The sequence below is a fragment of the Aspergillus welwitschiae genome (assembly GCF_003344945.1).
Source record: "Aspergillus welwitschiae strain CBS 139.54b unplaced genomic scaffold BDQ94scaffold_1, whole genome shotgun sequence".
In the NCBI taxonomy this organism is placed as follows: domain Eukaryota; kingdom Fungi; phylum Ascomycota; class Eurotiomycetes; order Eurotiales; family Aspergillaceae; genus Aspergillus; species Aspergillus welwitschiae.
Window position 1 is genome coordinate 1,989,126 of NW_020798695.1, and position 23,697 is coordinate 2,012,822.

A 23,697-nucleotide genomic window follows, 5' to 3' on the forward strand; every position below is an offset into this window, starting at 1 on the left:
GTGCTCTGCCGGCTGCTGTCGCCCCCCGTAGCCACGCAGCCTGTGTGCCTCAGGCATGAAATATCGGATTCCACGCCATTCCCCAAATTTCCCCGCCCGCATGGATGGGTTCTAGAAGGCCGCACCACCAGAGCTTCCCGGAATTATCCCCGCTGTTGACATGGCCATATATCTGGTTTCTGGTATATCTGCGTCATGACTTCTTTAGTTGTACTCGTGCCATGACGATCATGGCCGCGCACGATCCTCAATCCAATTTCTGGATCGTATACGCAGTACCATACAACATGAGTCGTTGCCTGTCTACAACCCGTGGTTCAGATCGGATACCGATGACTAGAACATCATCATAGAGTCAATCTCAAAGGCGTCGCTTCTTTGTCACAAACTATATAACTGGACACGCGCTGCAGGCGCGTTCACAACGCATCTGCGGACTAGATACTTTAATGCACCTTCCTCTCTTGACGTCTCTGGATCAATCTCTATCTTTGATCTCCCCGATCTAGACGGATCTCCGCAACGGATTCGACATTGGTTTCTGGAGTGAGCAGCAAACGGTTTTCCAACTAATATGCCCTGTGGCATGAACCCCGCTATACGGCATTGATGATGTCGAAAAGGGTCATCTTCCTCATGGGTGCGCCCACGTCGCGGAATCTTCAGTGGAATGAAGAGGAGCTGCTGGACGCACCGATATCTCCATTTCATAGTCTGGATACGCAAAATGAAGGCCATTGGCCTTTCCCCGATACTCAGCCCGTGAAATGGAGACTATTGCGGGATCTACGCAGTCCAGGGCTTCTCCCAGAAATCTACAGGTGGGAACCAGGTCGAGATGCTCGCTTCCTCGCTATACGGGACATTGCAGTCTCTGAAGATACATCACGGACAAAGCCGGACGATTCAGTGCTATCGCAGTTCTACAACCATTCCTTTACCGTTCATGAAACCTCGGAGATCTCGACCCCGGGGTTTCACTCTGGAGATACCATGCGAAGTAGCAGTTTATCGGCTGGGACCTCTTTTGCGACAAGCAGCGAGAGGGACGGGCCAACACCAGGGTTACCAATCCAGGGACCCCTCACCGATCTCCGGGATATCCCCACTGCGACATATCTGAATTCGATCGTGCCACAGACGATGACGGTGAATCTGATTGTGGCGATTATCGCCATCCACCCTCCCAGGCGGGTGGTAACGCGGCAATGGAAGCAAGAATTGGATCTGGTTGAGGTGGTGGTTGGGGATGATACAAGAAGTGGGTTTGGGGTTACGTTCTGGCTTCCTCCCGTGAATCATGCGGTCATGGCTGGGGAAGGTGACGACGAAGGAGATGCGCTGGGAGTGTCGTTGGCAACGCTGCGTCCACGGGACATTGTTCTGATGCGGATGGTAGGACTGAGCTCCTTCCGGGAACGGGTATACGGGCAGAGTTTGAGGAAAGGGGTCACGAAGGTTAACCTGCTGCACCGCCAGCGGGTCGACGTAACCGAAGCAGGCGGGCTCTACAGTGCGAAGCAACTCCGGGATATTCATCAGGACCCTGCAGCCAAGCGTGAGGAAGATCTACTACCGCTGATGAAGGTGAGCAAGGTGCGCGAGTGGATCAGGAGATTTGTATTAAATCCGGTAGGCGGTGAAGGGGGCCGGGGGCCTTTTACACGTGGCTTGGCTGGGAAGGGCCATTCACTGCCCCCAGACACGCAGGAGTGAGCAGGCAAAGCGTGATTTATATATAGAAAATGGCCTGAAGTAAGGTCTGCTGCCTACTGTCTATATACTTATACTGGCTGGGAACTCTGTTTGCTTCCCTAATATCCTTAATCTCTTGATTCATTAATTTCCTTGTTTATCCTGCAGTTCTAAGGCGCTCATGTAACCTGCCACCATCCTTTATGAACCCGTGACCACCACACTGGGAACGTTAGGAAATGGCGGCAACAAAGAAAACAGGGTGATCAGGAGACACGGAATGGAATTGATGCTTATTCCTCCTGCATCCATTCTGGGTAACCCACTAAGGTAGGTACTACGTTGTGCTAAATTGAAGAGGGAATGCAACCCGATAGTTTAAACGCCATCGGTGGCCAAGTACCAAGTATGAGGCCACCCTTTCATTGGATATTATGATGGCGACTGGGGAGTAGTAAGTACATAGTAGTTTCCGAATGGGTTACTAGTTTTTCTGCTATTCCTTCTTTTCTTGCCATTTCTCACCAACGATCAATTTGGGGGGGAGGCATATGCACGTACTGCGTCAATCGTGCATCAGCTGTAATGTAAGTCTACTTCTCCTCCTCATCATAATCTTCATCATCATGATTGTGATGTATGCGAGATTTCGTAACCCAAAGTAAGAATGGCATAATAACCAATCTCATAACTGATCATAATTTCTCCAAAGTCAATAAGAATTAGTTAATAATGTAATTTAGATGAAGAGTACACAATTTATGGAGCTGTTAATTCAGGGGGCACTGCCGCCCCACTGGGGGCACCTGAACCCGCCGCAGTGATTAGCTGGTTCTAGGCCGTACGATACCCGACTATACCAACTATACCCTTAGCGGCAGAGCCTGCTGGGCGAGTGGCGCGGCCGCAAACGTGCACTGGTTGAACCCGGTGTTCCTGGCGAGTGCCATCTTCCAAAGTCACAAGGCTGTACCTCCTGTAACTCTGCGACACAACTGGCCGGTTTAAGGGGTCTTGCCAGTGACCTCTTTTTTTTGACTTGCCCATCCATAGTAACTTACCGGCCCGTACATACACAGCCATTACGGCCCGCTCTCCCCGAATCGCAACGCCAGGTGGTCTCCTCTTTCTCTCTCTCTCTCTTCTCCTCCTCGTTCTTATATTATATCCCGACCGTTCTTTTTCTCCTCTCCTTTCTCTTCCCCGTCTGTGACCATCCGCTTCAATCAATCAATCGATCAATCAATCTAATCTCTCCAACGTCCCCTTTTTCGGATCGTTGGAACAACAGCTCCCTCATCTTTCATACACTCTCTCCACCTTTCCTTTATCCCCCCTCCCCCCTCTTTCCGTCGGCGGGCTTTTGTTCCACCTGTCCATCTCGTCTTTTGCTCCGGTCATTCGTTTGGAGCGACGCCTCTCCCTCCCGATCGCTACTCTTCCCTACAATTAATTCCCCCCTACAGCAACCATGAAGGGTATGTATGAGTCTACCGAATTGTTACTCCAGACTCGCTGACCGTTGGCTATCTAGCCCTCATTCTCGTTGGCGGTTTCGGTACCCGTCTGCGTCCTCTGGTGAGTTGATCGCCCCCGCCGACGATCGTGACGTCGAACATACCAGTCGATTCATGGATGGACCGTGGGAAAACGCACACAAGCTAACCGTTCTCAATGCTGCTTAGACCTTGACTCTCCCTAAGCCTTTGGTCGAATTCGCCAACCGGCCCATGATCCTGCACCAGGTTGAGAGCTTGGCTGCTGCGGGTGTCACAGATATCGTCCTGGCCGTCAACTACCGCCCCGATGTTATGGTGTCGACCCTGAAGAAGGTACAATTGCCCTAGCTGCACGGATTGCCGTCCGCCTATGCTCACAGCCGCCCCTAGTACGAAGAAATCTACAATGTCAGAATCGAATTCTCTGTGGAATCCGAACCCCTCGGCACGGCTGGTCCCCTGAAGTTGGCGGAGAAGATTCTGGGCAAGGACGACAGCCCGTTTTTCGTCCTGAACTCCGATATTATCTGTGACTATCCCTTCAAGGAGCTGGCCGAGTTCCACAAGAACCACGGCAACGAGGGTACCATTGTGGTCACCAAGGTCGACGAGCCCTCCAAGTACGGTGTCGTTGTCCACAAGCCCAACCACCCCTCGCGCATCGACCGCTTCGTCGAGAAGCCTGTTGAGTTCGTCGGCAACCGTATCAACGCCGGTATCTACATCCTGAACCCCAGCGTGCTGAACCGTATCGAGCTGCGCCCCACCTCCATCGAGCAGGAGACCTTCCCCGCTATCGTCAAGGATGGCCAGCTGCACTCCTTCGACCTGGAGGGCTTCTGGATGGACGTTGGTCAGCCCAAGGATTTCTTGAGCGGTACCTGCCTCTACCTCACCTCTCTTGCCAAGCGCAACTCGAAGCTGCTCGCCCCCAACAGCGAGCCTTATGTGTATGGCGGCAATGTTATGGTCGACCCCTCCGCTAAGATTGGCAAGAACTGCCGCATCGGCCCTAATGTTGTGATTGGACCCAATGTGGTGGTTGGTGACGGCGTGCGTCTGCAGCGCTGCGTCCTGATGGAGAACAGCAAGGTCAAGGACCACGCGTGGGTCAAGTCGACCATTGTTGGATGGAACAGCTCGGTGGGCCGCTGGGCTCGCCTGGAGAACGTTACGGTGCTCGGTGACGATGTTACCATTGCCGACGAAGTCTATGTTAACGGTGGTTCCATCTTGCCCCACAAGAGCATCAAGCAGAACGTTGATGGTGAGTGAATTGTCTACATGAATATCGGCTTCATTTGCTAATCTTAATTCTAGTTCCTGCTATCATCATGTAATCCTTTCGTCACGTCGACATGCCCTTTCACCCTCGATATACACCACCTACACCTGAAGTCACCAGATGCATAAAAACCGGAGTTGATCGTGTCTTTCTTTCGAGCAGTGTAGAACCCAGCTGGGGTTCTAGACAACACAGGACGCTGCTTGGATACATTGCGGTCTACGCCTCTGAACCCATCTCCCATCACGCACCCGTCCATTCTTACTTTTCGTCTTGTGCTCGTCCGTGTCCGCATGCTAGAGGCCTTGATGGTAGAAGCGTGTCTGATTCGGGTCATCCTTACATCCCTTATAATCGATCCGGAGGTCTCTGATCTCTTACCTTGTTCTCCCGCATCTTTCTCCGACGTACTGCGTGTTACCAGTGCTGTTGCTTCTTTTATTTACCGGCTTTTTTCTTTCTGCTACCTTGTTTCCCCGGGGGATGGTGAGCACATGGACTAATACTCTATCTGATTTTAATGACGTATGTGGACATGGTTAAAGGAATGTAAATACGGGAGGCAGGATCAGAAAAAAATCAATCATCAATTAACTCTTATCTTATCTCTCTATTATGCAATATATAGTATACAGTATACAGATGCAATATGCCCGAAACCATGCACCACCCAATCCTACCTGCCTAAGCAGCACCGCCCTCCCTTTCCTCCCTCTCCAAGATCTCTTCCCACTGCACCCTCAACTCCTCCATCCCCTGCCAACACTTCCTCCCCAACTCCTCAAACTCGACCTTCTCCTCCGCCGTCAAATCCTTCGCCCCGCGCTTCCTCCTCCGACACCGATCCTCCATCACCACCGCCTCCCCAACCACGCCCCCATGTCCCCACCCATCCACCTCCGTTGAAACAGCCTTATCCCTCCCCAACCGATCACACGACGACCCCCATTTAACCTTCCCCCCACCATGAGCCCGATACACCTCCTCCGCAGCATCCAGCTCCTCCTGCCGACTCACAGCCAACCACGTCGGCGCACACGCCCCCGCATACGTCGACAGCGTATGCCACGGCGATCCCAGCAACCGCGCAATATAAAAGGACGCGATCATCGCCCAGAACAGCGGGAGCGCCAGCGGCAGGATCCCTGTTCCGCAGACACCAGGGTGCGAGAGGTACATGCGTGGGCGTGTACCTCCACCATCCCCTTCACTCTTCTCCCCATTACTATCAGGGGGGGTATAAAACCCCTCTATCCATTTCTGAGTGGAAGGCGACTCGGCCGTGAGCGCGAGAATATCCGTAAGTGTCTTCGAACTCTCATAAGGCACCTTCGTCTTCAATCCCTGGATATCATCGACATTGAAGTGGTTCACGGTGGCCTCGATGCTCGATACCCAGATTACTCGCCCCGGCTGGGTGGATTTCCGCAGTAGGCCCATGACGTTATGCGAGAGCATGTAGTGTCCGAATACGTTCGCCGTGAAGACGCTTCCGAGCCGCGGCTCCGAAGGCTGTGTAGTTTGAGGAGGGGTGATCATCCCCACGGGGGCTATCTTGTGCGCGAACCACGATACACTATGTACGAGGTCTGTGAGGGTTCCCCAGATTGCGCGCGGCCAGTCGATCCCTGTCCAGCCGCCGATGCCGGCGTTCAGGACGATGGAGTCGAGTTTGGGGATGGTGGTTGTGAGTCGCTGGGAGAGGGCGCGGACGGAGGGGAGGGAGGAGAGGTCGACGGTTTCGGGGTGGAGGGTTATTCTGGAGGATTGGGTGGGTGAGGATATAGGTGGGAGGAGGGTTTGGAGGTGGTGGAGGGTCGAGGAGGCTTTTTTGGGGCTCCGGGTCGTGAAGATTATGGTTAGGTGGTGGGTTGATGGGTGCGTGGTGAGGAAGTCCGTTATTAGACGGGCGCAGATGGCGAGGCCGAGGCCGCTGGCGTATTTGTTAGATTGTTTGGTGTGCTGCGAGGGGGGCGTGGTGGTGAGGTGGTATGGAGGGATGGGGATGGGGATAGGTGCAATTGAGGGATGGGTACCTGTTTGCGCCGGTTACTAGTACGTAGAATTGATTCTGTAGATCATCTTGTGATAGTTCGGCCATTTTGAGAGCCTACTCTTGATGAGTTGGAGGGGAATTGCTGCGGATTGCAGGTGAAGCTGGTGCTGGACAGCTGGGATTAATTGGGGATTGTATAAATCTCCGATAAGGGGTGATTACATAAGGGGTTGATATGGGATCCGTGGAAGGGGTCAGGTGACCGTAGTATTGAGGTATATTGCTGTGGGGGGAGCATCATGTTGATTGTGCTTAGATGTGTAGTAGATAGGATAATACTTAATATGGTGTGTAAGAGTATAGTCGAGGAGGTTAGTTAGTGGTGGGAGGATTTTGTTAACACTATCCTCCTTCTCATACTATATGGCATATGGCATATGAAGTATGGTCTGAATAGCTTCACCACACACCCAATCTAGTATACAATGGAATGCTTATATCATCACTCCTACATAATAGATGTAAAACATCAATATGTATTTGAAAAATACTCAAAGAAGAACACTCAGTAAAACCAACTACAGACGCCTTCAAAATCTGCCTTTTCACCGCCAGTATACATCCACACATCTACAAACCAAACTGAACCCACCATTCCCACCTCATGACCAGATAGTAGCACTAACCACCAAAGAAACTTATCAAATCACATTCAGCTTACATCCTACGAGCCTCACCACCCCCTCCAACTACCTGTTCCTCTTGAACCTAAATCCAACCCCCTCATGTCATCCACCAACCAAGCCCCCTGTTACCTCGTATACTCGCATCTTTATCATCTGATATATCATCATCCTCCTAAGTAGTAAGTTCATGCATACAGACCACACACGATAGGTGATAAGTTTATCAACACCATGCGGCTCTTACACCCATCCATTGATCCATTCATCCGTTTCATCGCCACTTGAATGGCCGAGAACCTTAAATCATAATTAGGGGTAAGTGAGTGAGTGCGTTAGATAACGGTGTATGTAGATATGATGTGGTGCGATGTGCTGGTCTTACTCATGCATCATCTATTATTTTGCCACTGTGCATACTACATACACAGTCACTAACGTAGTGCCTAAAGTATGGATCATCAGCAGCATGGAAGTTAGAATTACTAGTTAGTTATTCGTGAACACAAAGTGGCAACAGGTCACTGTTAAATTTAGAGTCATATTGCCCTACAAGGTAGTACTCGACTTAGAGAAGTACTGAGATTGTGTATAATGGCAGGGATACTATATAGATGGATAGATTAATGGCTGGCTGAGCCTAGATGCCTCTTCGCTGCCTGATAAAGGTCTAGAAGCCAGTCGGAACCACTCCGTAGGCAGAGATGCATATAAAGAGGAAATGGGGGATACATATTGATACATAATGATTGAGTTGAGGCATAAATGGCTGGATGGCTGGCTGGAAGGCTAGACGCCTCCAGGTGCCTGTCAAAGCTTAAGTCTTAGGATGGCGAACAAGAGAAGGGAGAAGTAAATTGGTAATTTGGAATGCACGTATGTATGTATGTGTTCTCGGGATTTGGTTGGTAAGGTTTGTCGGGATGTGATTTGTGCGGATGGTATTGATGCATGGAATGGGTCGAGAATGTATCGAAGTTCAATATACTGAGAGATGCGGTGGTGATGGTGGTGATGAGGCTCGAAGATACTTTTTCCTGTAGATGAGATTCATTTGACGGTATCTAGATGACTGTCTGATATCTGAGCATTGGTAAGCAGCCAGCCAGCTAGCTAGCGGTGAGTGATAAGATAAATAGATAACTACTGTAGTCAGATGGAGCCATAAGCTAGAGCTATATGAACAGTCTGATATAAGCAGCTACTATTCCAGAGACCAGAAAAGATGCGGGGCGTCCATCCAGACCACTCGAAAAGGGCAACCTGCGCGGGTCTGCGAGTCTGCGAGTCTGCGAGTCTGGAGAGACAGTGACAGCGCCACCAGCTAAACCAGTTCCGAGTCTGACAGGCGAGGCGTCAAGACGCGAAGGAAGGACCCGATCACTTTCACCAAATCGGGGTCAGCCCGTCAGCACCAACCCCCCTTCTTCCGTGTTGTTATTTTGATTTGCTTAGCAAACAAGAACAAGCAGCGGACCTATCGAACCCAGACCTCTGTAGACGAGCTCACATGGCTTTTGCCCAGCCTGTCATGGTGTGGATTATGGAGTGTTTTGTCCAGGATGAGACACAGCCACGCCCGAACAGCTGCATCCTGTCATTAAAGTTTGGGGGTGGAAACGATTCAATCAGATCGTCGACTGAGCTCGGTAGAATATACCAGGCCCTCCTGACCAATCAAACTCGCGACTGCATAGACAAACTGGAAAGGAGGCAATGCCGGAATTAGAAAAAAAAACGACTGTTATTCAGGGCTGATGTTGATGGGCGACGCGCGATCTCTGCAAGCGAACCAATGCAGTAGCAACGCCGATTGATCAGAATCTGAATATCTTTTTTTCTTTCTCATCAGGCTGTCGATTCCATCCATCCACAGCGCCCTCTGCAATAGCCTATTCCAGAACCCAGACCGTATCGAAGCCGGGGACCTGCAAGGTGGGGGGGGGGGGGGGGGCAGAAAGACGCGCCCAGAAAATCCACGCTTACCCGGCGCGCTGCTAACGGGATAACTTGGAGGGAGGGGAAGAAAGAGGATTCTTTGAAAAAAGAATAAATAAAAAAACACACCTCCAGGATGGAGGGAATGAAGCGGCCCAGTGACGAGCACTCACCGACTTATTGGGTTATTTCAGGCTTACGAAGGACCGGGGTGGATGGATGTTAGTTAGACTAGCGATGCTTCCGTATAGTGGCGGTGGCCCACGGGAAGGAGGGAGGGTGTGTGGGTGAAGAGAGACAACAGAAACGAAGGAGGGTGAGCCATGAGTAAACCAGCATCATTATTGAAAGCCGGCTGATCGAGTCGCTGCCCGGTCCTTGGCTTTCTCGTAAGGCTAACATGGTCGTGCAATCATCATCTGCGCCTGTGGCAGCTACGGTTGCGATTCGCTTGGTAAATGTCGCGATTGAAATTAATCCCCCTCCATGAAGCCGGGCCGAGAGCAGCCGTTTAAGCAAGCAGGCCACTGGCAGAAGGCATGCGTGGCCAGAGCTTGCGTTGACCAGGCGCGCTGCTTTCTTGGGATTGGGAGTTATGTATGCACATCGGAGATTTTTCTGGGCAATTGGATGCCTATCGTCCGAGGTGCCGAACGCATGTATGTCTAGCATCGTCAGGGAAAGAACAGGTTAGTGGTGAGTAGTCTAGTGGCTAAGTAATCTAGTTACCTAGTAGTTAGTGGTTAGTACGCAGTAGTGGTTTAGCGGGCCGGATGCAATGCCCTGGTGCGACATCGCGTATAGCTCCGTTGCGCATGATGCTTTGAGCAGATACTCCATAGTGAGCAATGGTTTAGTCCAATGTGGTCGGTCGCTCATATGGGGAAGCGGAGTATAGTACAGATGGGACCGCTAAAACACCGGCGCGACACAAGAAAGGGTTGGACAAATCGAAGCTCCGCCAGTCCACCAGCGAACTTCTGGGATGTGATGAGCTGGAACTTCTTTCCGACATCCACCCGGCCGGAATTAGCGCCCAACTGTCCACGGCTGCTGCTGCGCGTCATCCATGTCGCCCCTCTTCTTCTCAAATGATAACGAGGCAGCGGTGACGGAGATATGGCTAGAGACGTCCGAAGTCGAGACACACCTTCCTTGAGTATTATGAGACACTGACGGGAAGACGATGGGTGATTGTTTCCTTGGCCTGAGGCGGATGGGCAGCAATGAGCAATGAGTGGAGGAGAGGGGATATTAGACAGGACTAGTGAGCGAGCTAAGTCGAGAGTAGTCCTGCCTTGCTAAATATACTAGTAGAGTAGTATATAGTGTAGTAGATGAAGGTTACATACCATTCTTTACCAATTTGCTATCCCCAGCAAGTGTCAGTCACTAACTACTAGTAGTCTTGTAGACTAGTAGACGACGAACCGGGGTGACACTAACTCCGGATTCACCCAAGATGGACGACGTTGATGGTAGTGATGATGAAGGCAGGAATGAAGCTGGGTGTGACAGACACGGTGCTAAAGATGCTAAAGATGCTCCAGAGCGACAATCCTCCCCCAATGCGGGGTATGTAGAAGAAACTGGACGAGGCAACCAGCAGCTCCCGATAGATAGCGAGTTAAGGCTGGAGGATTTCATTTCCCCTTCTCCTCCCGACCATCTGACACCCGTCCGGTTCCCTCTTTGCCAGCATCAAACTAGACCGGGATGTCATTACTAGAGGTTACCAGGAAGTGAAGGGACATAACTTTCCTCTCGGTCATTATTTTTCTTCCCTCTTTTCCTTTCAAATTACATGTAGTTACTAGTTGCTACTCGCTTTTCTTTTTCGGTTACTCTCTCTGTCAGCCCAGCCTTATTCGGATATACTATCATTCAATCAACTAACTCACCGGACCTGTAACCATCCTTGTGTATCACTTCGGAGTTCTTTTCTCCTTCCGCTTGTTACTAACTAAACTTCTCTCGCTCAGCCTATCTTTATTAGTCTGGTATAGTTACTAGACAACTAGTTGTAGCGTGGCCATGCATGAATTCCTAAAGCACTGCCCACACTTTCCCCCTCCCCCCACACCCACTTTGTCTCTCCCTCTCTCTCTCTCTCTCTGTCTGTCTCCCCCCCTTCTCTCATCCAGCTTACGGATCACGAATTACGAATCACATACCCCAATCCCTGGTGGGAATAAGCAACCCACGACCTAATCTCGGTCGAGCTCGGCTAACCATGTGTCTTTCCCACGGACATTACGTCAATCGCGACCGGGGGACAAGGGTTCAATTTTAGTTCTTCTAGCGAGGAGAAGCCGCTCAGACACATGATGCCGCTGGGCTGCGACTACGGGTTTACCGCGGCGGATGAACCACCGACCAGGTGCCTGGGATTCCTTTCCCCAGTGCTAACGGAAGCTGTTGTCTCAGGTTGATGGAGGATGCTGTAAGCTGGTCGACGTCATCATCAACATCATCATCGTCTCCTCCGATCTGGTCGACGGATTGATTGCATGCCAGTCCAGTCCGTATGGCATGAATGCTTTCCTTAGTCCTCCACACCCTCGAGCCCGGATGTTTTTCCCCTCCTTTCCCGTTCGTTAGCTGCCACGCCAGTTGACCGGGGAGATCTTCCCAAAAAGCGGAGAAGCAGTGTCCATCTCCCATGTCAAACCAAGGTCTTGCAATCACCAATGCGAAGCTTGCCTCTTCCGGCCTCGCTTTTGCTTTCTTTCTTTATCAAGTTTACCCCTCGTCTTGTCAATCCATTGCCCGTCCCTTGCTGATTTGTCGTTTCGTTCATTCCTCCCTCCAGTCCATTCCTCCCCCTCCCCTCCCCCGCCGTTGGTCAATTTCCCCCCAGCCGGGTGCTAAAGTAGACACTTCAATCTTTTCGCCCATTTGACCACATGCAAGTCACGCCATTAGCACCGTCTACAGCCTTTGGGTCCTAAGGATCGGCGACTTACAGCATGGTGCAAGCCCTGGCGTCACTCCCGCATTGCCAGTGATGCGACCAGCTGTCAGCTTTGGGCTTTCATTGACCGGTCTATCCAGTAAGGTTTTTGGTGCAGGTCGACCAGGAGGAGCTGTCATGTATCTGTGGTGGCACCAGACTATAATGTAGATAACCCTACTTTCTGTATACCGGGATTATGGGGGTGCCGCCACTAGCTCATCTCCTGGACGGCTCATTCGGCGATACCGTCAGTAAGCCAGGACTCCCTGTCCGTTGCATTGCGTGGATGTACCAGGTACATGTAGGGGCAAATAGATTACCAGCCCATCTGTAATCTATTCAATTCCTTGGCCTCGTGATAGCAAGCAGGGTACTCAAAAAAAAAAACCCCCATCTTGTCGCTAGTTGGCACGCTGCCTACCTCATAGCCAGTTTCATATCAGATCAGACAAGTGAAAAAAGTGGGTGATAACGGGATGAGCGATCCCCCTCTATGGCTCGGCTTGGGCTCACCTCGCCAGCACCGGATCGGTTGGCAGCAATTCCTGTTGGGGCGGGGAACAACACTCGACTGCTTACACGTACTCCTAGCTGTCTTGCCTACCCGGTATGCTGACGACCAAGTCATTGCTGGTGGATTGCCCCAGTCTCAGATGACTCGCGTTGAGTACTTGGTCACAATCCTACTGGTTAGCTCATTGACTGGTGCGAATTTAGTGAGTATAAGCCTATGGCGCCACTACGGGAGTCATCTGGAACCAAGAAGTGCCGGTCCGGACGGGGGAAACTAGAAAGGGAAAAAAAAAAGCAATACGAGCATCGTCGCAAGCACACCCTACCAGTCGAATACTTGCCCTCGTACAATTCTTGGTAGCCAATTCGCGGTCGAAACGGCCCCTCCTTGGCATCCACTGGGCTGGCCATAGGCGGTGTCCATAGTTCTTCTAGTTAACCAAATCATTGTGCCTGACTCACAAATGAGTGGCTCAATGGCCTAGTGTGGTATAAGCTCCATAGCAAGTCGAAGATCCCGGTCGTGCAAACCCCGAAAACCCTCCCTGATGACAGACGGGAATTGAAGAGTCGCCGGGCGGAACAAAGCCCGCCATTTGCTGGAAGAAATTCTAGACGAAACTCTATCGTGTGAAGACGATGATCTATCGAGTGCGTGCTATAGACACTATCGACTGTTAATCGCTATCTTCGCATGTATGTCGTACGTATCTAGCCGCTCATTCGAGTGCGATGGGTCTCGGGCTTCCAGGGTCCAAACCATGAATGGCCAAAGTCTAAGTAAGCGTATTAAACTGCCTTTGCTGACGAAAAAGCGGGCGGCGATGGTTGTGGCCTGCCTGTTCCATGGGTTCGACCCGCTGCCACTATTCGAGATCCACTGGTGCTAGTCGACTTACAGTTTCAAAGCCTCACGGCAGTCCGTGAGCCTGGATAACGTAAAAGGGAGATCTATCCATGTACCGCCAGTAGATTATATTGAGGAAGTGTATCCCGAGCCTGTTCAGTCAACCACAATCAATAGGAAAGTAGGCAGCCCCTATAGTTCGCTGTCGATGACGAACAGACAGCATCGGCGCCAGTCTCATGGCTCCAGCCTTAGAGAAATCAACTGATCGTCATGAGCTTAATTGGCTCCGGGGCTCATGACTGCCATCGTATCATATTAATAATTATCGCCGTGGACGGGCGGAAGGAGGGGAAACGGAACGGCAAGTGAATCCCGCTGGTCCCTTGTCGGGGACCCATCACTGATGGAGCATTACAGACCGCGATCCAGATGAATTCTTGAAGCCGCCACGTGGAGTAGACGAAGGAACCAATATCACTCAAAACAGCTGATAGAGGCTTGATGAAGCGCTCCGTTTGAGTTTACGGCTGGCTGTCATCCAGCAATCGAATCGGTAGAATAGCCGCAGCGCAGGGCCACCGAGAATACCGTGGCGTTGGGGGCGTAGGCCTCGGTTTTTCCCAAGAAAGATAGCCAGAAGTACGTCCAATAGCAACGGGTGAAGGTATCATGGCCACTGTAGAGGGACCTACTGCCTAAGTAGGAAAGGTGAGTTGGACGATTGTTGTTCGGAGTGAGGCCGATAGCAGACCCTGGGGATAGCTGCTGCTCTGGGCCAGTTTCAGCATGATGCCTACTGGCCCAGAAGGGAAAAGCCACACTCTCGGTTGTTGCATCGCTGGTATCCCTTGCTGATAATTTCCGATCTGTGCTGCCTGGTCGGCCGGCTGGTGTGACATTGTTTTTTGTCCCATTTAGCTCTCAATACTTTTTTCTTTTCTTCTATTCCCTTCCCATTTCTCACCTCCATTGATGCTTTTAGTAGACGGCCGAACCGTGATCATTTTGGGGAAACGAAGGGGGCCGTCAGGAACTTAATTCCAGCAACAATTTGTTTAGAGAGAATGGCTCCTACCACCTTGGTACTAGAATGAACGGAGTATCTATTCCCAGCACCTTGGCGAGATGGATCAATAAATCAATGGAAATAAAAAATGAAATAAAATCGAAAACAAGAATAAAAATAAAGTAACAACAATGTACATAGCAATAGTCATAATTGGAGTCAGTACGAGAGTAGGAATAGGTAATGATCATTTTGGGTAGGTACGGAGTAGTTCCATCGGTTAGCCCACGACCTAATCAGACCTTCCATCTTACACATACCTACTATGTACCTCCCTTTTCACGGTCGTACAGGATATCTCATACATAGACACTGCTTGTTGTATTGGCGTGACCCTGCTGTGATCCGCCTCAGCTCTGACTCCTTTGGAGCGCCGTTCAATTGTCTCCAGTCGTGGTTCTTATCCAAAATGTTATATGGCGGACTACTGTCTCCTCCAGCATCATCATTGACTTAAGTGAGTAACTTAAAAGAAAGGGAGAGAAATGAGAAAAGATGGATGGTCACTTACTACCACTTCTTACCCTTACCTAGTGGAAGTACCTAAAAGGAAGGTACCAGGGACGTACGTGTCAAGGTACCTGTCAGTAATTTTGACCCGCGAAAGATGGTCGATACGAGCCAAATACGGTAAGCGATACTAGCGGTCCGTCGAGGTTTTGCAGCCAGGATGCAGGCAACTAGACCATGTTTGGACTAGCAGATTTCTTCCAAGGCCAGGCTCTCCCCCGGTCACCGATGATTGGCCGAGTCTATATCCTAACCTTTCAGTGTTCTAAGGCACAAGCGGACAGGGTGGGGATCGGTGTTCCCCTCTTCCCCCAAGCCATCTTGACCGGAAGACGGTTCAGTAGGATGGGAAACCTTGGGTCTTGGGTAACTTTGTCCTGGGGTTGCTAGCTCCAATCTTCCACACTTTCTATTCCCCCCTCCTCTTCCCTCCAGAACATCGAATCGACAGCGGGACCCAGATAACCCTGGCCTGTCAGTCAGTCTAAAAGAGATTCCTAAATTAAGTGCCACTGCTTGGTGCCCGTAAGAAAGTTAGTAGGTAAAAGTAAGTATGTATGTATGTACCTAGTACTTGGATACCTTAGTTTGATACCGAGTGTTTCCCTCCTGACCTTCCAGGGTAGACAAGAAAGTAAGTAAACATGGTAACCCATGTTCAGTAACGATGGGGTAAGAAATACTTAACAAAAAAGAAAATAATAAATAATACAAAAAAAAAAAGGCGTTGACTTGATTATTCCTTCTTCTTCGTCATTCTCCTCCACTTTTGCATTGGATGTGGAAGTTTTCTCTTTTCTTTTTTGGTTTTTATAATCGCCTGGTTTCTTTTTTGTTCAGGTTGGTCTGGTGAAAGAAATTCCACAAGTGGTCCGAAGGAAATACTTCAACATAGTATAACCCGATCTTTCCGGGGTAGGGGTAGGGGTACAGAAAAAAAGTGGCCAAGTCTCAAGCTAGCCCGGCCGGGTTACTGGCCAGAGGGGAGCTCCACCGGCTGGAGGACACCAAGAGGAGGTTCCAATTTATTATTTGATTACCGCTGGACAGTACTTAGTAGTGAAGGAGCTTAGCAGCCCGCAGTAGCAACTAGGTACCTGCTAGGTAGAGCCAGAACGATGCGGCGTTATAAAAATTACACGGCCTGCTCACGAGAGCCGGAGAGGCAAAACGAGGAAAATAAAAACGAACAAGAGCTTCCATCCCATCGGCCAGTCAGCTAGCTTTCTTTCCTCCTCTCTTCGTGCAGCAAATCCTCCTCATCTGGCTCGTCGAGTATTTCTTTTCCATCTGCCCCATCTGGAGCAGGTGTTCTTTACTTTCTCGTCTTTTCCTCACCTTCAACTTTTCTTTTTCTTTACCTTTCTCCTTCTCAACAGCCATCATCATCCCTTGACTTGGTCTGGCTGCGTACCTGGAAGGAGAACCGCCTGAGACCCGCAGCAGCTGTCTGTGTCTGTCTGTCTCTGTATCACAGAAACGTTGCAACCTCGCCCGGTCCGAACAGTATTACTGAACTACATCTGAGAAACTCGTTGGGATCGTGCTTTGCACTTTTCTCTCTTCTGCTTCTCTTTCGCCCTCGTCATCGCGTCAATTTTTTGGTCTTTATTATTTTCCACCTCTGCGTGTTCGTGCTTGATTGTTATTATTATTAGATCCATTGTTAGGTACGTCTGGAATACCTCCCTGTCGGCTATGCTGGACCTCCAGGGCCAGCCTCACCTCCATCCATCCACCTTCACTGCGTTTCCCCATTTGATCCATCATTCGGTCCTGCGACTTGGCTGCCAATCGACCTGCCTGTCCAGACCTCCAATGATTACTGTTGAGGCTGCATGCCGTCGGACTTAATTTGCAGTGACATTCCTGCTCCCTCCGCTTGTCCAGAACTCCTTCCCTCTTCTTTCTTTTCCCCTCCCACCCGCTCTCCTATTTTCACTCCACCATAGTAGCTTTATTACTACTATTACTAGCCATACTTCCAACCGTTTTTCTCCCCCTCTGTCGCCTGTACCATTTCCTGTCGTGTTTGCCTGCTCATACTTTTATTGCAAACTATTGTTGTCGCTGTCACTTACTTTTCTTCTTTTATTTCGGCTCTGTTTTCATTTATTCGCATCTCCTTTTATCTTCCTGGGATTCGTTGTTCGCTCCCTGTGTTCCTATCGCTAGCCGGCCCACTCCCCGCTATCCTTCTTGCGACTCACCTCTTCAATAGCTTTTCATTCTGCGCTTGCATTCCCTCACCATGGCGCCTGGTGGTGGACGAGATTTTAACTGCACCTGGGAGCATTGCAACAAGGTATGGATCGACTCGATGCCGCGTTATCTACACCTTCCGCTGCTCTATCGCTTGCTTGAGGGCGTTATAGTTCCCGTGCTAATGGCAGTAGTCCTTCAATCGCAAATCAGATCTGTGCAGGCACTATCGGATACACACCAATGAGCGACCGTATCATTGCACGGTCAAGGACTGCAATAAAAGCTTCATTCAACGGAGTGCATTGACAGTGCATTCGCGAACGCATACCGGAGAGAAGCCTCATGTCTGTGATCACAGAGGATGCCACAAGGCCTTTTCTGACGTATGTGCATCCTAGCTCACTAATCTTTATGTATGCTGACCACCACAGTCATCGAGTCTCGCTCGTCACCGAAGGATCCATACTGGAAAGAGGCCCTATATCTGCCAAGAGCCAACATGCGAACGAGCGTAAGCATTGGCCTGGTTCTCGTGCTAATCTCTTATCTAACAACGTGAAGCTTCTGCCGCAAAACGACCTTGACCAAGCACCAACACCGCTCTCACCCCCCGGGATCCATGACTCGCCTGCCCTCCGAAGATGCGGTCTCTGAACACTCGTATCAAGGGCCAGTCGCCGTTCCCGTGCCGAATGAACAGTATCTCTTAGCCCAGCAACCCTACTACCCTCATACCCCGACGCCGACTCATGAGTTTTACCCCCACCAGAGCCTACACATAACGCCGGTGCCCATACAAGAACAACCACCGATCGTGACCCAGCACATCCCTGTCACGTCACCGGTTGATGTGCAGCGTGCTCAGCAACACTACATGCAGCTTGTGCAGCAACAGCAACAGCAACAGCAGCGGTACGATCCTGGTCGGCAGGGGTATCTGCCACCGGAGTTTCAGCAACCATACCATGCTCTACCCACAGCGGATGGTCCACCCCTGATGGTGACTAGCACTCAGAGTGACTACAAACCGCCGGCCCGCATCCTGAACCAGCCCGAGGGAACGGACTGGGGCTTCCTGGGGGTTGGCTAATGAGCCGACAACGAGTGCCTTTGCATGATTCGACAGCGAGTGTTTCAGACTAGGAGTTACAATGCGTTTGTGCTTTGAGTGATGCCCTATCATGACTGTCATTTACGAGCCCTTAATTTGGTCAGACGCCTCATCCGCTGCTATTCTCTTTTTTTTTTTTCTTTCTCCATCTACGGCACAAACGCCTTTTAGTGATATTCGCGGACTATGATGTTTTTTTTTGGTCAAGTTGCGCCCTCCCCTGTCAAAAGGCTGCGAAGAGGTTCTTTCTTGTCATATTGATTCTTGATACCTTGGCAAATGATGCAGTTCGCTTTTTTATACCAGCATAGCCTATACGTTCGCTTTGAATCTGGATGACGTGCCGCACAGCTGGGAGCTGACCGGTACGTATGCAGAACATGGGTGTATGTACTTATTTCCGAAGCTTTTAATAATGCCTTGCCCCCTTCGGAGTACTCTGTTCCCAGTGACGCTGACAGCGCGCGCGCGACGTAGGCCGTGGATCAGCACCTACCACCAGAAACACAAAGCCGTGCTGACAAGGATTCTATGGACCGAGGAAGTAGTGCTTGGCTTGGCTCGGCTCGGAGGGGAAAAAAAAGAAACATGGGGGCGCCCATTGTTGTCGGGCCATTGTTCTACGAAGCTAGGCTGTCAGGAGCTTCCTTAAGACCCCTACAACCAACGTCAGCCAAGGATCGACGGCTGAAACGGTTGGGGGTGGAAAAAGAGAGGAAGGGAAGAGGCTCCACATGTCGATGGCGCTTGTAGCAGCGAAAGCCAGTCATGGGGCTGAAGTCTATCTCTTCTCGCCTTCTAGGTCGGGGCAGTAGGCCCCGACTGTCGTAGCGCCTGATCGACCCATCCAGCCGCCCATATGGTTTAGTCTGGGGGTGTGGGAAGGAATACACGAAGAGGAGAAGGATGAGCAAGAGGATGAACGAAGAGAGGAGGGAGGGGGGGGTGCGGCTAGACAGGGAACTTTCGATGGTGCAGTGCAGGTGGGCCGACACCACAACACGCACTCACTCAACACACTTACACACCATAGCCCGAAGCTAGATACCTTAGGGCGAGAGGGTGTGTATTGTGTATGAGAGGAGAAAAGGCAAGAACGGAAATTGATTCGATGACCACCTGCGTTGGTCTCTTCGATCGACTGTACATACATGCATGCGCCAAGTGGTGTTTTTTTACCACACGAAAAGGCTGTCATCGCTTTGCTTTTTTCTTTTCTTGGCCGGCTGGCTGGCCATATAACGCGTCGTCAAACCAATTTCTTTTCTATTGTTGTTGTTGTATCTGAATTATAGACAGAACAGAACAATTGGAAAGCGGATCCGATCGGGAGGATAGGATAGGATAGGATTAACAACGGGCAGAACCGGACGGAGCTCTCCGACCCGAGATCCCAATCAATCATATTCCTGAGGAGAATGTATCCGAGATTTGGTTAAGGAAAGGGAGGGTGTGGGTAAGAGAAGGGAAAAGGGGATTAAAAAAAAAAGAAAAAAAACTTGTTTTTTTATTTTTCTCCTGTTGTGTTGTTGTGTAGTGTGACTGGACTAGTAATCTAGCCGGGTGGAACTAGATTATTTAGTTAGTTTTTTTTTTCTTCTGGTTGGTATCAATAACTCAGTTAGGATAGGATGGGATGGAGACGCGACACGGTCGGGAGTAAGCGCCAGACAAGAGGAGTGGGGTGGAGAAGGGGGGGGCGAAGACAGTATACGATGATGATATCTATCTAGTTAAGATTGATTTGATTGAGTTGAATCCTTTTCGATGCGATGCGCTTGTATGGACGGATGTTTGTACCTGATTGATTGATTGATTGATTTTATTTTAGGCGGTCAGTTTTGTCTACTTTACTTTGCGTTTACTAGTGAGGTAGTTTCGAGAAGAAAACTTGGAATTGCTGCAGCAGCTGGGAATAGATGAATCATGGTCAATATGGATATTATTTCCGTGTGACAGGGAGGAAAGGAGGAGGAGGGTTTGATTGACATGAATGACGGTCTGACATGAATACTGAATAGATAGATGGGGGAAGTGTGATCGACCGACTCTTTTTTAATTTGTTACTTTAGTTTGAAAACTTGGATTGATCCTGCGTGTGTCATCTGGATGAGATGATGGATCTCGTGTTGGGATGTACTAGCTGCGAGACCAAGAAGGAGAATCGAGAGTCTAGATGGATGGGCTGTGGGGATGGGATGGAAAAAAAGGCTGCGGGGGGTTGCCTTGTGGTGTTTCAATTTACTCCGTAGTCTGATCTAACTAACTACTTAGTTGACAGGCATCTTTGTTGTGGATGTGGATGTGGATGTACATGACAGGATATGATATGATATGAGGTATCTATAGATTCCGATAATAGCTATGAAGTTCAACTGTCATTTCTCAGTACTACGTACTTACTTACTCCTCCTCCCCCTTAAGTGTAATTGTAATTGTCAAGGATGATTGAAGTAGAACTAACATCAGATATAGTATATTGTCTTACGACTGCCGGATCCACAATCCCAAGCTACTACTAACTAGCACTTAATCGACAATCGGAAATCCAAAAAGCCTAGAGTTAGATACTAATACTTAGGTGGCAACTCTACTCATTTCCCAAAATAAGTCTGATTTGCCGACGGGACTTTACTACTGTCTGTTGTGATCGTCAATCCGTCGCCTATCTCCGTTATAGTGGTATTTATGGTGATACCTACCTACTTTTTCTACTTCTGATCAGTTAGACTGGCTGAAAAGGAAACTAAGCATGCGAAAAAATAGATAAAGATAGTAGTAATACTCTAGTAGATAGGTAAGTCTGTCCGTGGTACGTAGGCTTGGTGATATCACTTCAATTCCTGCGGTTCGCTTAGAGTTGAAATGACATGGCTGAGTTGAGATGAGATGAGATGACATGAGTTGGGTTGATACATACGTGTAATATAACATACTTTGTGTATTACCAGCCATATGTATTTGTAAGGTGTATGTATGGTAACATACATATAAATAGATACTACACTACACTACTAAGTTATCTATGGTGATGATGATGATGATGACAGCCCAAGAAAGTAAAAAGAATGCGAAAGGATTAGATGTGATGATGTGATGGAATTGCTTTTGCCTCGCAGGTAGATGTCTGTCTATCGACCAATCATGCTGTTGATCAAACAGAGTAAGATAGTAGCAGTAGTGGCTTGTCGGGGAATTGTCGGGTCGTTCGACTTGTGGTACTGGTGGTGGTGGTGGCACACCATACCACTCACACGGCTGGCATAAGCAATCAAGCCACCACCACCACCATGGCTTATGGGCTGTGTTTGGGTGGTGGTGGTGGTGATGGTGGATAAATTCTTATGCCTTGATCTAAAGTATCAAGATAATGTTGTTTTGTTTCTACTGTGTGGAAGGGAAGTAAGTATAGAGGAGAAAAAGTAGACTAATATCCATAAAAGCCTCAAGCCTCATACATGAATCAAAAGTACATACATTAGTATGTACCCCACAGCCAAATCCAAAGTATCAGACACCCCATAGTATCCACAGATAGATAGACCAAAATTGAGACCACATCCTACCACCATCTGCCTAATACACGAACCAGCCAATCCCACAGTAGCAAAATCAACAAGGATACTGATTGTACACGTAGCTACCACACAATACTCCCTCAATCTACATAAATAGTTGCTTGACATATAATACAGAGTTATAAGAGACCACGCCACCAGGCAATCGCTGTCATATGTTGGGTTGAACTCCACTGGAATGGACAAAAGTACCTTGCATGCATGGGGTAGACGGTCAACTACTAGTGTTGGTTGACATGGGTGTGGGGGTGTGCTGTATCTTTTCTTTTCTTCTTTTCCAGTATGCTCATATTTGGGAATAACTTGGTCGTGAGTGTGCTATTGTTCGTGGGGATGGTGATATGTTTCAGGTGGTTGTGTGAGGGGATATATCGACCTATCAGATATTGGGGAGATACTATTACTAGGTAGTAGTAGGGTATGAGTATTTATGAGCAGGTATAGAGGTATCAACCAAGTAGCCAACTACAAGGGTGTCGATGTCAGATGTCAAAATCATAATCAATCCAATACACGCATTGTTTCGAGTTAATATATATGTGTCGAGCAGGTCTCATGATCAACTCGTCTGATCACTCCTAGATTGTATCTATCCGAGTATCAGCAGCTGCACATCCCCCCTGTAGCTATTCATGATCTATTATCTACGTGAATACCTATTCATCTTATACCTAAAGCAACAGCATAAATACCCAACGGCATGACCATTGGATCACCGGCACGGCACAATCCGAATGACAGATGGATAGCTTACTGTTCCACAACCCCCTCTAAACGCCGAGGCATATCCACGCCACGGGGTAAGCTCCTCATGATCATGAGAAAGTCGTATTCAGTACCTGGCTGTGTTACCTTGTGTGAGTGTTGTTTATTCTCCGATTAGGTTGATTGATAAGGGGCTGTTGGCCCGAGGCCGAGACTGAAGCCGTTGAACGGTCTGGTGTAGATCCTATGTATCTGAGCATCTCTTGTAGATTCATTGGTAGAGTAGTGTATATGTACTGCTGCTGTACTTGCCGTGCATTGATTCTTATAGTATATGTATGTATATGTATCAATCAACTCTTAATCTTGACGTATATCATCAGCGGGTTAGTCGTCTAGAGAAAATAGTAGCGAAAAGTAAGCTTACAACTTTCCTCTCACAACCAAGCCCATCATCACTAATCCTATCCATATACTGGCCTCATATCGACAGTCTAGATGCTCAGCTGCCATTTCATATCAACCATAGGAGTAGACCCTGTACCACGTCGGAATGTATCCATCAAGGACAGAGACAACTCGAGACCGGATCCTCGAGCATAAAAGCACTTGGATCTCCTGTTTCCTCGAGTATCGCCATCAGCATCACTACTACTTTTATCAGGTATTGAAATCAAAATCAAAGAAGTGACAAAATGCGTTTCACTATCCTTATTACCCTCTTTTTCGCCGCCCTGGCCATCGCCGCCCCGGCTGCGGAGGCAGACAATGAATCCGGCGCTGCAGTGTCTGAGGACCCTGCCTTGGCTGATGCGCAGCGTTGTCGGCCAGGATATAGACAGTGCATGGATGTATGTCTCTTCTTTTGACTTGGGTCTTAATAAGACGTGGTCAGCTAACCAGGTGTAGAACTGCAACCGTCACCACGGAGGTGACCGTTGCTTCCGGGTACATCCACCTTCTTTATCGTCTCAGTCACACAGTACCTAACAAGATTTAGGCCTGCTGGGCTCACTACTGCTAGTGAATTGCCCCATACACACCAGAATGATTGTTGGGTAGTCGAAGGACACAGCGATTGATTTGATATTGTGCTCGTTCCGTTGA

General features: G+C 49.3%; 13 protein-coding genes across 13 annotated transcripts; 5 read left to right on the plus strand and 8 right to left on the minus strand.

The window, feature by feature from the left end:
• Nucleotides 1–111: 111 nt before the first annotated feature.
• Nucleotides 112–1,829, plus strand: BDQ94DRAFT_133549 (uncharacterized protein). The gene has a single exon (XM_026764304.1). It carries the CDS (start codon nt 610–612, stop codon nt 1,714–1,716), a length of 1,107 nt encoding a protein of 368 aa, XP_026632744.1. The 5' UTR covers nt 112–609; the 3' UTR covers nt 1,717–1,829.
• A 978-nt stretch (nt 1,830–2,807) lies between these two features.
• BDQ94DRAFT_133551 (mannose-1-phosphate guanyltransferase) lies at nt 2,808–5,179 on the plus strand. Its single transcript, XM_026764305.1, has 5 exons — nt 2,808–3,173; nt 3,230–3,273; nt 3,381–3,527; nt 3,585–4,461; nt 4,515–5,179. The coding sequence occupies exons 1-5, from the start codon at nt 3,167–3,169 to the stop codon at nt 4,532–4,534; spliced, it is 1,095 nt and encodes a 364-aa protein (XP_026632745.1). The 5' UTR covers nt 2,808–3,166; the 3' UTR covers nt 4,535–5,179.
• BDQ94DRAFT_165404 (3-keto-steroid reductase) lies at nt 5,164–6,580 on the minus strand (the record flags this gene model as incomplete). The annotated part of the gene is made up of 2 exons (XM_026770296.1): nt 5,164–6,412; nt 6,516–6,580. 2 exons carry the CDS (start codon nt 6,578–6,580, stop codon nt 5,164–5,166), a joined length of 1,314 nt encoding a protein of 437 aa, XP_026632746.1.
• Nucleotides 6,581–9,498: 2,918 nt separating this feature from the next.
• BDQ94DRAFT_133557 (uncharacterized protein) lies at nt 9,499–9,795 on the plus strand. Its single transcript, XM_026764306.1, has one exon. The coding sequence runs from the start codon at nt 9,583–9,585 to the stop codon at nt 9,763–9,765; it is 183 nt and encodes a 60-aa protein (XP_026632747.1). The 5' UTR covers nt 9,499–9,582; the 3' UTR covers nt 9,766–9,795.
• Nucleotides 9,796–10,386: 591 nt separating this feature from the next.
• BDQ94DRAFT_133558 (uncharacterized protein) lies at nt 10,387–10,770 on the minus strand (the record flags this gene model as incomplete). Its single annotated transcript, XM_026764307.1, has 1 exon — nt 10,387–10,770. A coding segment is annotated over exon 1 (251 nt), but the record flags the coding sequence as incomplete, so codon positions are not given.
• A 417-nt stretch (nt 10,771–11,187) lies between these two features.
• On the minus strand, nt 11,188–11,927 carry BDQ94DRAFT_133559 (uncharacterized protein). Its single transcript, XM_026764308.1, has one exon. It carries the CDS (start codon nt 11,758–11,760, stop codon nt 11,449–11,451), a length of 312 nt encoding a protein of 103 aa, XP_026632749.1. The 5' UTR covers nt 11,761–11,927; the 3' UTR covers nt 11,188–11,448.
• BDQ94DRAFT_133560 (uncharacterized protein) lies at nt 11,926–12,381 on the minus strand. Its single transcript, XM_026764309.1, has one exon. It carries the CDS (start codon nt 12,187–12,189, stop codon nt 12,028–12,030), a length of 162 nt encoding a protein of 53 aa, XP_026632750.1. The 5' UTR covers nt 12,190–12,381; the 3' UTR covers nt 11,926–12,027.
• A 1,568-nt stretch (nt 12,382–13,949) lies between these two features.
• Nucleotides 13,950–14,314, minus strand: BDQ94DRAFT_165405 (uncharacterized protein; the record flags this gene model as incomplete). The annotated part of the gene is made up of 2 exons (XM_026770297.1): nt 13,950–14,110; nt 14,167–14,314. The coding sequence occupies 2 exons, from the start codon at nt 14,312–14,314 to the stop codon at nt 13,950–13,952; spliced, it is 309 nt and encodes a 102-aa protein (XP_026632751.1).
• A 46-nt stretch (nt 14,315–14,360) lies between these two features.
• On the minus strand, nt 14,361–14,911 carry BDQ94DRAFT_133561 (uncharacterized protein). The gene has a single exon (XM_026764310.1). It carries the CDS (start codon nt 14,670–14,672, stop codon nt 14,487–14,489), a length of 186 nt encoding a protein of 61 aa, XP_026632752.1. The 5' UTR covers nt 14,673–14,911; the 3' UTR covers nt 14,361–14,486.
• Nucleotides 14,912–17,002: 2,091 nt separating this feature from the next.
• BDQ94DRAFT_8118 (putative C2H2 finger domain protein) lies at nt 17,003–18,491 on the plus strand. Its single transcript, XM_026776598.1, has 4 exons — nt 17,003–17,296; nt 17,388–17,579; nt 17,628–17,707; nt 17,758–18,491. Exons 1-4 carry the CDS (start codon nt 17,243–17,245, stop codon nt 18,284–18,286), a joined length of 855 nt encoding a protein of 284 aa, XP_026632753.1. The 5' UTR covers nt 17,003–17,242; the 3' UTR covers nt 18,287–18,491.
• A 2,440-nt stretch (nt 18,492–20,931) lies between these two features.
• BDQ94DRAFT_133572 (uncharacterized protein) lies at nt 20,932–21,269 on the minus strand (the record flags this gene model as incomplete). Its single annotated transcript, XM_026764311.1, has 1 exon — nt 20,932–21,269. A coding segment is annotated over exon 1 (230 nt), but the record flags the coding sequence as incomplete, so codon positions are not given.
• A 376-nt stretch (nt 21,270–21,645) lies between these two features.
• Nucleotides 21,646–22,496, minus strand: BDQ94DRAFT_133573 (uncharacterized protein). The gene has a single exon (XM_026764312.1). It carries the CDS (start codon nt 21,991–21,993, stop codon nt 21,760–21,762), a length of 234 nt encoding a protein of 77 aa, XP_026632755.1. The 5' UTR covers nt 21,994–22,496; the 3' UTR covers nt 21,646–21,759.
• A 789-nt stretch (nt 22,497–23,285) lies between these two features.
• On the plus strand, nt 23,286–23,614 carry BDQ94DRAFT_165407 (uncharacterized protein; the record flags this gene model as incomplete). Its single annotated transcript, XM_026770298.1, has 3 exons — nt 23,286–23,441; nt 23,500–23,538; nt 23,591–23,614. The coding sequence occupies 3 exons, from the start codon at nt 23,286–23,288 to the stop codon at nt 23,612–23,614; spliced, it is 219 nt and encodes a 72-aa protein (XP_026632756.1).
• Between the last annotated feature and the right edge of the window lie 83 nt (nt 23,615–23,697).

Excerpts from the sequence above, each read along its gene's own strand:
- BDQ94DRAFT_133549 (XM_026764304.1), top strand. The coding sequence starts at position 610 with ATGATGTCGAAAAGGGTCATCTTCCTCATGGGTGCGCCCACGTCGCGG.
- BDQ94DRAFT_133551 (XM_026764305.1), top strand. Across the intron at positions 3,528-3,584 it reads TGGTGTCGACCCTGAAGAAG|TACGAAGAAATCTACAATGT; the intron begins GTACAATTGCCC and ends AGCCGCCCCTAG. Across the intron at positions 4,462-4,514 it reads CATCAAGCAGAACGTTGATG|TTCCTGCTATCATCATGTAA; the intron begins GTGAGTGAATTG and ends TCTTAATTCTAG.
- BDQ94DRAFT_133557 (XM_026764306.1), top strand. The coding sequence starts at position 9,583 with ATGAAGCCGGGCCGAGAGCAGCCGTTTAAGCAAGCAGGCCACTGGCAG.
- BDQ94DRAFT_133559 (XM_026764308.1), bottom strand. The coding sequence starts at position 11,760 with ATGGGAGATGGACACTGCTTCTCCGCTTTTTGGGAAGATCTCCCCGGT.
- BDQ94DRAFT_133560 (XM_026764309.1), bottom strand. The coding sequence starts at position 12,189 with ATGACAGCTCCTCCTGGTCGACCTGCACCAAAAACCTTACTGGATAGA.
- BDQ94DRAFT_133561 (XM_026764310.1), bottom strand. The coding sequence starts at position 14,672 with ATGATCATTACCTATTCCTACTCTCGTACTGACTCCAATTATGACTAT.
- BDQ94DRAFT_8118 (XM_026776598.1), top strand. The coding sequence starts at position 17,243 with ATGGCGCCTGGTGGTGGACGAGATTTTAACTGCACCTGGGAGCATTGC. Across the intron at positions 17,297-17,387 it reads CCTGGGAGCATTGCAACAAG|TCCTTCAATCGCAAATCAGA; the intron begins GTATGGATCGAC and ends TAATGGCAGTAG. Across the intron at positions 17,708-17,757 it reads GAGCCAACATGCGAACGAGC|CTTCTGCCGCAAAACGACCT; the intron begins GTAAGCATTGGC and ends AACAACGTGAAG.
- BDQ94DRAFT_133573 (XM_026764312.1), bottom strand. The coding sequence starts at position 21,993 with ATGTCAAGCAACTATTTATGTAGATTGAGGGAGTATTGTGTGGTAGCT.